This window comes from Falco punctatus (genome assembly GCF_963210335.1).
Source record: "Falco punctatus genome assembly, chromosome: 5".
NCBI lineage: Eukaryota > Metazoa > Chordata > Aves > Falconiformes > Falconidae > Falco > Falco punctatus.
Window position 1 is genome coordinate 21,723,217 of NC_137584.1, and position 13,673 is coordinate 21,736,889.

Below are 13,673 nucleotides of genomic sequence, written 5' to 3' on the forward strand. Positions count from 1 at the left end.
TTTGTCTTAAATTTCTAAACAGTTACTTCATAGCACCATCATAAAGGGTGTTTGCAGGTTCTGGGCTTTGAGTTCGTGCTGTCATGGAGTGCAAAACTGAAAGAAAGGGCTACAGTTCCCCTGAGCGAAACAGAAAATCAGAGCTGCATTTGAAAACACAGCAACATTCCCTTGGTAGAATATTCTATTAAAAGAAAAGAAGAACATCTGCATCACAGTAACCAGGTGTGATGGGACCACATACCAACTCAATCATATCTTCAAAAAGCTGTTTTCAGTTGTCATAAATTTAATCTTATGAAGTTATTAAGAAAAAAGAATAGCAAGTTTGATTAGATAAACATGATTTTTAAAACAGTGCTAGTGACAACATCCTGAATTTCCGGAGATCTTTAATGCCTGAAAAAAACTTTTAGAGAAAACATTTTGAAACAAGTTGCAAGCTACAAGACAGTAATGCTTTAACAGACAAAAGCTTAATAATCTAACCTTGATGAAAAAGAATGTGGAGTTACCAGCTGCATATTAATTCTATTCATCATCATTATAGAGCAGACAATTTTATGGGATATATGTGAAATAGAGAAATGTGGGAGTCTTTATTCAGAGACAGGGATAAAATCTCAGTCTTTGTGTCCTACTTGCCATTTTGTTTGCCTTTTCTTCTTTCAATTCAGATACTAGGCTGCAGCAGCAAGGAAAATGAACACAGAATGTTGTCAGAAAAATAAATATTAGCATGAGATCATGTAATTCAGATCTGAATTAAGATTTTATAACCTTTGAATATGTATTCCTGATTGATTCCTTCATTTTGCAACAGTAACATTTGTAGTATATTTTTTTTAATATAGTTTTACAGTGTATCATCTTTTAAGACACAGGATGGTCCAAAGTAGCAACCATTGTCTAACGGGGCTAATCTAGCTTCTAAATGGCCGTTTGTTATTAGTGAGTTCCTCTGGCAAATTTTTTGAAAAGGAAAAACACTTCTCTGGCTTGATTTATTTTCAATTGCATACACTATATTTTTCGGTTTAAAATACGCTGTATTAAGAATGATGTCATTTTGATGTAGGAAATAATGGCATAAATGAAGTTTATATTTAGAGCAGTAAAGGAGTAAAATAAAACTTTTTTACCTAGGCAAACAGATTCCACTGAGGTTCTGGTTAGGGGAATGTTATGCTTCAGCATTACTTTTTAACATACATAAGTTCATCAGTTCCACAGTGGACCTGTGTAAGAGTTTTGTACGTGAAGACATGTCAGCTTCCTACTGGTGTGGGATTATCATTGGACTGAGGCTGACTGACATTTAAAAGATGCTGGAACTGTGAAGATTCAACAGCCCTAAATTTGCATGTGTAGGAGTATTTTCTTCAGCTCTGTCTTCTGTTGCAAACATGCAACCTATATTGTAAAAAAAGAGCTATTACACCTCAGGTTTTGCAGTGTGTCATACCATTCATTGCCAGTGTACTGCCTGACACCTGCCTTTAATGATTTCAAGCATAAAGATATGTGTTAGCATTCATTCATTTTAACTAATATGAAACACCACTTCATTATCTGACCAATAATAATAGTATTCAGTACTTATGCACTGCTTTTCTTGAAATCCTCTACACACAGGATAATTTAGCTGCCAACATATACAGGCTAAATAATATACAAATCTCAATGGATTCTGTTTGTATTATAAATAACTCTTGCACATGGAAGGTTGGAAAAGTGTTTTTTTTCTTCTATTCTGACTACTGAGAAATATATTTTACCACTGAACACCCTAGAAGATTAATATTCTACAGTAGCCATAAATTTAAATTCAAATAGTGTAGAGATGGAGAAGAACTGATCAGTACAAGACTTACATAGTGAACGAGTTTATTTTCGAAGTCATTTTAAAAACTACACACGGTGAATGCTTTTAACTCTTTTTGAAACAGCTAATAAGTTTACTAGGTCTTGTAGTTGGGAAAGACTGTTTCTATATACAGATTGAATTTCACTTATATGAATTCATCCTTTTCTTCTCCAGAAGTGATTTGCTGTTGGATTTTGTCTGTTTCATTTTTTTACAAATCCACATTGAAACAAGTATCCATTGCTATTACCTTATCCCCTTGGTCATAACTAAATTTTTTTCCACCTATCTGCATTGTAAATTATTTCTGCAGATTAATTCCCACTTGTTATAAACAGAGAACCTCTTGCAGGAACTATTGTTGCAGTAAGAGCAATGCTTGTTTTATGATACTTCCCAATCCTTTTTCTAAAAAAACTTGATGGACTTTGGTTTCTATTTGAGCGATTGCATTGTTGAATGCAGCCCTATGCTTAGAACTGTTAAATGTATGGTTCTACCTCACTAGACCAAAAAGAGCATGTTTAGAGCTGGAAGGTTGTTAATCACTATTTAGTCTTTGCTATTTCAAAATCAGACAAGCTCTAGTGCCAAAAATACTGCACAGCTCTGAGTATGAAGGTCTAAATATGAGTTACGTGCGTGTTGCAAAAGGTTGTATTTCTGCTACTGAACCTCTTTGTGCCTCTCTGTGTTCTCTTACATAAGGGATATTCACACCATGTACTTTAGACACCTAATTTAGATGCAATTTAGAGTACAATCTAAGATCCTAAATTCCCAACAAGGTCAATGGAAGTATGCAGGCTCCTCCAGAGAGCAATTAAGGACAGGCAAATTCTTAAATTTTAAAGCTAGATGATGTGAATGCTGCCAGTTGTGTATTCTTACATTTCAAGGACAGCATACACCAAATTTATTTCAGAGTGCCTTTAGGACTTACCTGAAGCCGTCGAACATCAGGAGGCAAACACCCAGGGAGCTCTGAATGAATCTTTCCATTTCAAAGGAATGATAATGAGTCAGAGATGCTTTTTACCTACACTGTACCTGCATGACTGTAATTCAGGACAGCTATAGATGAAAATAGGTATCGTTTTATGTTACCCACTGGTCTGTGCAAAATCAATTTATAATTTCAGGCCAGCTGAGTACACTAATTTCCCTAAGTCAGGAAAGGGTTTGTCAAATCCTTATTTGTCTCAAAAGAAAGCTAAAATCAGTGACTGTGGTTAATGAGTCCAAGGCTAAAATAAGACCTAAATCTTCAGTTAGTTAGTAATACATGTATTTTGTCTTAGTTATACAAGGATAAATAAAAATTTGTAGGAAAGGTTTTTTTTTTCATTTTCATTCACTTACTCACACTGCTGATACTTCTATCTCTTCCTCCTTTTTCCTTCTAAGAACAATTGCACCTATAAGACACAAAACATATGTGCTTGTGTGTGTGCTTTGTGTGCCTACATACGTGTAGGGCATAGGTCAAACTGGAAGCATTTAAGAATTTACTTAACTCCATCTCTAGCATTGGTGGCATTTAATCATGGACTGAAGTGTTTTCCTCAACAGTTTTTTTTTTCCTGACTTCTTATGACTTTCAGGTGCAAAACTATACATAAATAAGTCAAGGACATATTTTAAAATCTAAACTTACTATAATCTACTCTATTCCATTTTCATTAATATTTTAGCATATTTTTTCCAAAACAAGTAAGAATTCCATATCTGATGTAATTCTGTAATATATATATATATATAATCCTCTACATTTTTCAGTGTGAAAAAATGGTGCTACTGACCACACTCATGTAAAAATATCTGATACCATAATTCATAACTCATAGGTAAACAGCAGTATGTTATTGTGATATTGTCTTATATATCAAATTCTCATTAAAATACATTAGAATTATTTGTATCTTGCTTTCCAGATATTTTAGAATAAAACTACTGAACCAACCTTGAAAGATGAGAAAAATTTCCTTAATTCTTCAGAGCATATAAAATTATAAAATTGACTTATAGCCTCCTTAATTTTCTTTTAATCTGGTTTTACTTGATGGGAAAATTACATGCATTTTGTATTATTACAGTGCTCTTTCAGTTCTTGAGTTGTTGGAATATTTAATGTAAATGAGTCAAAATTCCCAGAAAAATCACTAAATCCACTAGCTGGAATGATCTATAAATAAAATGATGCACATAATAAGTTCACCAACTTGTTAAATCCCTGTTTAAAAGAAAGTGCAAAATATTTTGTGTTTTGCATTATGCCACTTGGCACATCTCAGCAATGTTTCTGCTAGAAATTCCCTGAGGTTGTCTGTGTTTGGCTTCAGTGTAGCAACTGCTTTTCAATTCTTTACTAGTTAGGTCTAGATAAAAATTAAAACCTAAAATGTATTCTATTCTATTTCACCTCAGTCCCTGGGAAAAAATAGGGAGTGAGTACTAGGAAATAAGTCCATTTCCAAGCATAGGGAAAGTAAGAAGATAATTGGAAACAGACAGGATAGAACTATCAAAAGTGAACCTTAATAATCTTACAGCCTTTTCTGATGGCTTTCTCATCAGGCATAGGTTTCAGCAGTAGATTTCTTTCACTTTGTGATATAGCAAAACATTTGAAACTGTCTCCCATAGTATCCTTGTAGCCAAACTGAGAAGACAGGGACTGGATGGGGAGACTGCAAACTGGGTGGGAAACTAATTGAACAAACAAACAAACTCTAAGGGCAGTGTTTCATGATTCCAGTCATGACTAGTAGCCAGTAGATACTGAGGATGAATATTGAGGGCAATATTATCCAACCTCTGTCAATTGGATAACAGGTTGGGGTGCAGCCTCAGCAAGTTTGAGGATGGCACCAAACGATGGGAGAACAGTCGGTGTGATGGATTGCAGTACTGCTAGGCAGAGGGACCTTGAGAATATGGAGGAACGGGCCAACAGGAAGCTCTTAAAGTTCAACAAAGACAAGTACAGAACCCTACACTTTTCCTAGAATAATGCCATTCGTGAGGAGTGCCTTGGAACTGACTGGTTAGAAAGAAGCTTTAAGAAAGGAACCCAGGTGACCTAGGGAGAGGCTGAACAAGGGTGAAAAGTGTGGTTTTGCAGTAAAGGAGATCACAGACTGGACTGTATGCGCAGCCATGTAGTCAGTGGGTCAGTTATTTCCTCTTCAGCACTCATGTGGAAAACTCTGTGTAGTTTTTGTGTCTTCCACCATAAAAGAGAGATATTGGAAACTGAAGCAAGTCTGGGGGAAGGGCCCTTGAGGAGCTAGGGGGTGGAATATGTGATAAACAAGAAGAGGCTGAGTGAGGGTGGAGAAGAGAGAATGGTAAGGGGATCATATTACTAATTTGGGCTGAGAACAATAAGTTAAGTTATTCCATGAGCCATTTCAAGGAGAAAAATGTGTTTTCAATGTCCTTGTTACTCTCGGTAAGATGCCATACTCGCTGTCAGGTGAAGAGTAGCTATATAAGTTGGATGTGAAAAACTTACATTCATACTTTCTTCCACAAATTTAGAGGAGAATATCACAATTAAAGACATCAGCCATCCTACAGTTAAGATTCTTGTAATAATCCTACATGTGTGAAAAAAAAAAAAAAAGTGGCATGCATTCAATGGCCCTTCTAATGTTTTAGAAGAGCCATTGAATGTAAATTAATTATACTGTCTACCATTATTAAAGGGGCTTTATTAGAAAGGAGATTCAATCCTAAAGAAGCTCAGTTACGAAGAAGCCTGCTGTTGGCGGATACAGCCTGATACAGAACATCATCCGCCCACCCCCATTCTAGCTGTGGTCATGAGTCTCAAGTCCTTGTCCTTGCATCTCAAAATGATGACTTAGCAGTTTCAAATGAAATTCTTGCCAGTTGTAATTAATCAGTGTCACAAAAAAAAAAAAAAAAAAAAAAAAAGAAAATAACTTTTTTTCTCCTCTTTAATCAGTAAAGAGACAGGTCCCTGCTCAGCAGCTCTGTTTTCAAACAGAATGAAGACTTGAGAGAGAATAAAATCATTGCTTGGGTTCCTTAGTGCCAAGAGCGCTATTACCCTGGAGTAATGTGTTCTGTATCGTTTAACAGCACCTGTTATATCTAAGGAGGAAACAGTGCTGGCAGATATTCTTTCCTTTCTATGCCTTCATCCATCTGGAAAAGGTGGATATTTCAGTTTATTGACCAGATCAGAAAGCAATATAAAGAAGATTTTATTGTAAATTTGGCTTGAATATGAATTTATAAGCACAGAAAAGGCATTAAATATATAAGTTTAGCTAAGAATCAGCTGAAGAGAACATGAGGGTGATTATCTGGAAAGAATAAACACAATAAAACCACTTTTTACAATTCATTACTAGTAGCCACTAATAAGTAAACAGGAACTTAATTGTAGAAACTGGAGGTGAATATTAGAATGTGAAAATAATAAGATATACTTAGTTGTAGAATCTTATTTCTTTTTCCCTCAAGAAGTCTGTGTAGAAAGCTGCTTTCTGTATTGCATGTTTTAAATTAGACTGGGGAAAAATTCTAATAAATAGAAACGTAAATAGGGGCCTAAAAGTCATTGTAAAGCAGCTAATATAGCTAAGTGGGACATATATACATATCTGAAACAACTCAGGGTTTCTTCTCTTGAAGGCAATAGACTGACTGTGATCCCACAGAAATTATTTGTTTTCTTTACTTTTAAAAAATGTAGTTCTGCTTAATTTTAATTTGATTACAATCTTAGGATCTGCCTACATATTACTGAAGTCCTGATAGTGAGAAATCAGTTATTTGATGGATATATATAATAACAAGGGCCATGTTTGTTCTAATACAATAACAACACTAAAATGAGAAAACAAGCATGAAAATTGATCATTTCTGCTGTTAAATCGTTGGAACAATGCCTGGACATGTTTTTGCCTAAGATCCTTCCAAGACAATTTCCAAGAAAAGTTTAAGTTGACTTAAACCAGTACTGATCCTGGTAGGCAGCTTGCTAGAAGCTGTGCTGGTTTGGAGGGCAAGAGATTTTCATTTTATGGATGTAGACTGTTCTGTGCTGGCTGGCCTTTGCCAGAGAATGGTCCCAACCACGTTTAACTTATTAGTGGAGACGTACTTACAAAGTCCAAGGCAAATCATGTGTGAGTGAAATCAAAACCCTATGATGAAATAATAGTATGAATTTGAGAGTTAAAGACCTTTTAATTCACGGTTCTCTGAGGAAAAAGGCAACTTTACTAAGGGAAAGAAAAAAAAAAAGCTAAAATTGTCAGTTTTCTAGTAATTAAACTGAGTTACTTGTAATTTCAGATATTTGCAATTTACATTTCCCATTCTTCTGACAAATTTGTCATTTCTGCAACAGGATCTGCAGAAACTATATGTATGAAAAATAAAACTATTTCAATATCATTTCACCCTAAAAATACAGAAGAAATATCACCTGTAGTTTTTACACCTCAGAACTTGTTCTGTAAAGTGCAGTATTTGACTCTAACATATTGTTTATTGAAAGAAAGGGTGCAATTTTCTTTTTCTGTCAGCATTCACGTAAATGTTAACAAGGTTTGTAAGAACATACAGTTTTGATAGGTTGTTCTTTTATTGTAGCTGGTCACTGTGGCTCTCCGGACCCAATTGTAAATGGTCATATTAGTGGAGATGGTTTCAGTTATCGTGATACTGTAGTCTACCAGTGTAATCCTGGCTTTCGACTTGTTGGTACATCTGTCAGAATTTGTCTACAGGATCACAAGTGGTCTGGACAAACTCCTGTTTGTGTCCGTAAGTATCATTAATTTTTCATTGAAATCTTACTACTATTTTAAACATAATTTGACGTTAACGGTAGATTGGATGTTCAGAGGTGTTTGAATGAGTTGCAATATTTATTGGACCTATTTTCAATTACAAGGGTCATTCTGATGTTCAATTACAAGTGTCATTCAGCACAACTGAATATCTATATCCAGTAATTTCTGATTTCTTTTGTTTCAGAAATAGGATGACATAGGCATTGAAGTGGGTTGAACAGCAGGCTACAACTGTGTAACTTCATCTATGTCTTTCTCTGAGCATAATTTCTATGTCAAATGTGGGCTTATTGAGCCTCTCCTGATTCTTTCAGCAGAAATACCAAAAGCCTGTCCTCTGTTTTCATTGTTTGGTGGGTAAAGCTGCAGTACTGTTCATCTGTGCAGTTTTGATGGTGACTGCCTGTTCTTCCAAGTTGGCCTCCTAATATTTACCAGTGTAAGCCCAGGCATGGTATTGGATTATACCACATCTGTTAGAAAAAATGTGAACTCTTTTATAACCTGTAGCAGGATTTTTTTCTGCTCTTAATTCACCTGCTTTTAAAAATCCCATTATTAATTGTGGGAATTGTTGAGTCTTTCCTACTCCCCTCCTCACTTCCATGGAAGATTTTCTGACATTTTCTGAACCATCAGCCATTTGAACAGTCAAGAATGATTTCTCATTTTTATATTACTACTTTGTTGTGTAGTTGATTTTATTATTTTTTTCCAGTTTTAATAAGGCTCCTCATTTTTATACGACCTTCGTTATTTTTAATGGATATTTATATCAATTATTTCAATTTTGTAATTTTTTAAGATATCTGAAATTCAGACAGAAGTACTTTTGTCTACATAGAGATAGTCACTGAGATGATCAGCTTTTCTGTTCAATCCATGTTAGTATCTTTGTTTCATTTCTGAGAAAATATATTATTGATTAGTCATTGCACTTTAAAATGTTCAGGTTTTTCTTTCTTAGTGGTAAAATGAAAACTTCTACCTGTATACAGCTGCAGGAAATATCTGTCAAGTGTAATTGTCCTTTCAAATTCCTATTTATATCTTCAAGTGATTTATATTCATCAAAGGAGAAATTCCACCAGCTAGCATTATTACTTTTAGTGGATTAATTTTACCATGCAGTGAATAAAATACCTTCCAAAGAAAGGGGCAAAGCTGAGGGTGGGGGGAGGTTATTTCTTCTACATTGATGTTATCATTACTGCTATGAGAAGAGTTATTGGATTATGACATATTTGTTTTGGGTATGACAAACACAACAAGCACAATATTTAAAAGTTGTGTGTGTGTCTGTGTATGCATTCTGATTTTATATTGTCAGTATCCGTGCTTTTCTATCTTTTGCTGTATTATTTTAATGCCTTGTCATGTAGAAAGCTAGAGCTTGACCATAAGAATTGCATTTTATAAGTGTCACTTAAGCATAGTCAACACATGTAAAACGCATATTGGGAAATTTACTCCCAACAATGATTTTTCTATTGCTATAAGAAAATCTGATCAAAAGGATCACTGCTTCAGCAAAGCAGCTCAAGAACTTTGGAACAGGAATGCTTCAGAATTCTAGAATGCTCTGAAGGAGTACATAAAATTCAATTTGATGTTACTACATTTTGGTGCTTGTAGGGAAAAGAATATTTTCTGTTGTTTGCATTACTAGGAAACATAGTGAACTCTACATTTTTTTTAAGGTCTAATACATATCAGATGTGTGTCAGGATGCATATATATAAAAATTATTTATATTACAATTTTCAACATGAGGTAAAATTAGATTCTAAAGTTTTTTGATTTTTTTTAATCTGGCAGTTAAGAATTCTGAATAAATATATCCTAATTTTTCTTAATTTTATTTTGTAAATATAAAAGACAAATTCAGAAGGAAAAAAAAAATCCAATCTGCAAGTGATTCCATGGAACAGTACCTTTCAGCTAGAGGCTAGCCTGCCTATTTTTCTTTTAACAGCGATCACCTGTGGACATCCTGGGAATCCAGCTCATGGAATGACTAACGGCAGTGAGTTCAACTTAAATGATGTTGTAAATTTTACTTGCAATACTGGGTACTTACTTCAGGGTGCTTATCGAGCGCAGTGCCGAAGCAATGGACAGTGGAGTAGCCCTTTACCCAACTGTCGAGGTGAGAAACTTTCTCATATGTTCTCTGCTCTCTAATGACTTATTTCATGCATGATCCTGCCTTAAAAATAGTGGGATATAATTCAGAAACCTGTCCTTTAAGAACTTATTGCCACCTTTATTTGAGGTTTTGGATTTCTATATTGGAAAATGAAGTTAGGGCTGAGGTCTGGTGAAGCCTAGGTTTTTCAGTATTTTACCTCAAAGTTCTCAGACTGCAATCCCTCACATTTAGTTTATAGACATATAAAGTATACTTTGTCTCAAAAAAGTTATATTACATTAATAAATTACTGTTGGCTGTAGTAGAGTAAAAAACTGTAGTAGAGTACAGTTCCCATAAATGGTCCATTACTCCTATTAAATCTTATTATGCAAATGAACATTTGTGCATCAAAACACTGTTAGTTCTGTATTTCCTAGTAATACCTAAGAGGTGTTCATAACTTTTGTACAGAAAAATATGATAAAGGTTTAATTCTGATTGTGTTTTTTTGCGATCACATAACTGAACTTGATTACTAGTATACTCTGGGTATGACAGGGATGTCTGAGACATAAGAATGAAGCAAGGGTTTGTGTTATGAAGAAAAAAAGTGTATCAAATGTACATATTATGGAAGGGCATAAAGAAACCATTGTAAAACACCATCCAAAGTTCTCCGATTTCGTTGTGTTCTTATCATTTATTTATCCAGATGCCAATAGTGTAATTAAGGTTAAAAGGGAAGCAAGTCTCCAAAGTTACCCTATTACTATTTTTCCATTTATGGCCACTGTTTTTATTTTTCCTCAACCTTTGGCTCTGTTTGCAGAATATGTAGCTAAAATCAAATCTTTGGTCTGTTCCACCAATATCTTCATCAGACAGGAAATCTGTTCATTGGTCTATTGTTTTTATATTATATACCCCAAAATAGCTTGTACTGGTGTAGTATGTGCTTTCTCAGTGATGAATCCAAAAAGATGCTGATAATATTTAATGATACTGTGAAATGTTATCTTCTGAATCATTGAGGCAGATTTAATATCTTCTGGCTATTAAATAGATGCAGATTGTCAGAGGTGAAAGGCAGGATGTTAAGTAAATCATGCAAAATCATGAAAGACCATAAAAAGTCTTTAAAGCCTGGAGAAAAGTTTTTGAGGTACTGTATATCCTTTAGTGCTCTTTTTTTGTGAAGGCTCCAGAAGGAAATCTGTTTTAACGGATCTAATTTTAAAATGTTGTTCCTGGTCATATTCCCTTTTCAAAGCTGAGGTTGTCTGGGTCCATTTATAACTTTACCAACAGTACTAATTTCTAACTGTGTAAACCAAAAACAAATTAAAGAATGCTTATTCTCTGGAGAGAACCTGATGATTTTACCTGGTATGGAACATGCAAAGAAATAGAACACAAAGATCAATCAATCAATCAATCTATACTTGTATGTACCTATGTAGCAAATATATATATATATTATACCTAAGATAGAGTTTTGAATGTTAAATTGAAATTGGCAAGGCTGGCAAGATTTTCCTTCTGTGACATAATTTGGCAAATCCTTGCTAAATCATGCATCCTCTGAAGGGAATATCACACAAATCACAGGTTTTTTCTTTATGCTTATGAACCTTTCAGTTCTTTTGCATGGATTATATTTCATGCCTGAATGCTGACTACATCATTAAGTAGGTAAATGTTACCTTACAGATTTAAACCCTGTGATTTTTAAATTTTTATCTCATCTTCCACTATTCAGAATACAACTCTGGAATTCTATTGTCCACTCTGATTATACAGGTCCAGCTTTTGAAAAGGTGGTTAGTACTAAAGCAGATAAAATAATTTCTCCATAAATACAATGGCTAGTAAGTTTTCTTGAGTATTTTCTTTCACTGGAAAAATGATCACTTAAATGTTAAATCAATGCAAGTATGATGCTTTTCATCCTTTATAAATTGTTTTTAATGTGCTAAAGGAAATCACAGTCAGTCATGTTGTGCTAAGGATACTAACATTGGGACTAAAAATCATGTAATAAGTTAACTTCAGCTGTTGGTAGCTTTATTATTTCTACCTTTTGCTTTATTTAAAATCATATTTTATTACAATGGTTGTTGCGAAGGATAATACTTACCCTTGATGATTAGCTCATCATATTATTTCAGAGATAGCTGATGCAATATCAAGCTCTGTGTGTGTGGAATTAGATCCTTCATTCTCATTAAAATAATAGAGATGGCAATTCCCTCAGTCACTGCCCTCAGAATTTATTCAAGCGAGTTAACTGGCGTAGCAATATAATTAATGGAACAGAGAAACAGGAATTAGCAAACTGTTCCTATTTAGGCTTGTACTTTTTTTCCCCTTTTATACTGTTTTGTTTTGTTAGACTTTAGAGAACAAACTCCTCTGTCTCATCTGTGAGGCACTTAAGTGAGGTTTTATTTGTTGAAAATACACACTTTTTCACATATCCTGTAGATGCAGTCTGGATCTGCTCTATTTGACTGCTAGAGGCAGAGATTGCATCGTTTTAATGAAGTTCAACCTCATTTATGAGTTGAGTTACTCAGCTATTTACATTGAACTCAAGTACATTTATTAAAAGGAAAACAAGTGAAAGTGAAAGAAAGGAATTTTATGAAAAATAATGCAAAGACTGAGAAAATTTGAAAAATAAGATAGGAATTCGGAGCCTTACAGTTACTCCAGTACACTTCAGTTGTGTCTCCTGTCTACTTTTATTCTCCTTTTTTATTCATCACATTAATTTGAGTTTGATCCAGGCCAATGTATGGTCTGAAATCTTGTTTAGGGAGGTTGGTTTTCTGAAAAGCAGTATTATAGATGCAATTCTACCAAGATCTATTAACTTCAGAATGGCGACCTCCTACCAGAACAGAGTGGCCCAGAATTCTCTCAGTTGAGTATGTACAATTTTGTCTTTTCTCATGCAGATCATGTAAAGGTGGACTTTCACCTTTCACTCAGTGCTTCTTCAGCTTGTTCTTCCCTTCACTTAGTATTACCTCCCTCATGGGCTGAACTTGGTTTGAGGAGAGACTGAGAGCTGGGGCTGTTCAGCAGAGACAACAAGGCTCAGGGGCTTTTCTAAAGGAGGGTGTAAAAAACAAATGGCCAGTGGTGCCCATTGGAAGGTCAAGAGGAAAAGGGCACAAACTGAAACATAATAAAAAGCTTTTTAAACTGTGAGGGTGGAAAAATACCTGAAAAAGTTGCCCAGGAGACACTGTAGAGTCTCCATTCTTACAAGTGTTCAAAACTTGGCTGGATAAAGCCCTGGGCAAAATGCTTTAGCTGTCCTTTCCAAGTTCAACTATTGTATGATTCTGTATAAATGATGACTAAAAACTTTGGAGAATCTTGCTGAGGTGGTACATGGTGTCTCCAGGCCTATTTTTTTTCTCGTCCCACTGTTTTAGGCTACTACATAACATAGAATTAACAAAAATAATCAGACTGCAAACTTTTCAGATTAAAACAATCTCACAGGAGAAGGTGAAATGGAACCAAATTAAGAGACTGTAACCTAAATAATCTGATCTAGGTTAAGTAGATGGGTAATGAAAGTAACTTGTTAATCATCTCTGCATGACTCTCCAGAACTCAAAAAACACTTTAAAGATACATATAAGTAAAGTGGATACAACTGTTTTTCTCAAACTAGATGAATACAAAACAAAAGGAAAGGAACTTCAATGAGTAAAAATTTATTCCACATTTCAACTAAACACTACAAGAGATTATCTAAATCCTAAGGTTCTGAAACCCTACTGTTTCTAGCCTGCAAGCATCAAAGCTCATGGTTAAC

General features: G+C 34.6%; 1 protein-coding gene across 6 annotated transcripts in view; it reads left to right on the top strand.

Moving 5' to 3' along the window:
- The window catches only part of CSMD1 (CUB and Sushi multiple domains 1), a 1,231,811-nt gene that overhangs the window by 1,153,953 nt on the left and 64,185 nt on the right, over positions 1-13,673 (top strand). For all 6 annotated transcript variants that reach the window (XR_013928146.1, XM_080387724.1, XM_080387722.1 and 3 more), the window contains 2 exons: positions 7,502-7,675; positions 9,680-9,853. Coding sequence is in view for 5 of the 6 variants with exons in the window: in XM_080387724.1 (XP_080243850.1) it covers positions 7,502-7,675; positions 9,680-9,853 (348 nt within the window). In the remaining variant the exon portion in view is untranslated. The remainder of the gene's footprint in view (positions 1-7,501; positions 7,676-9,679; positions 9,854-13,673) is intronic.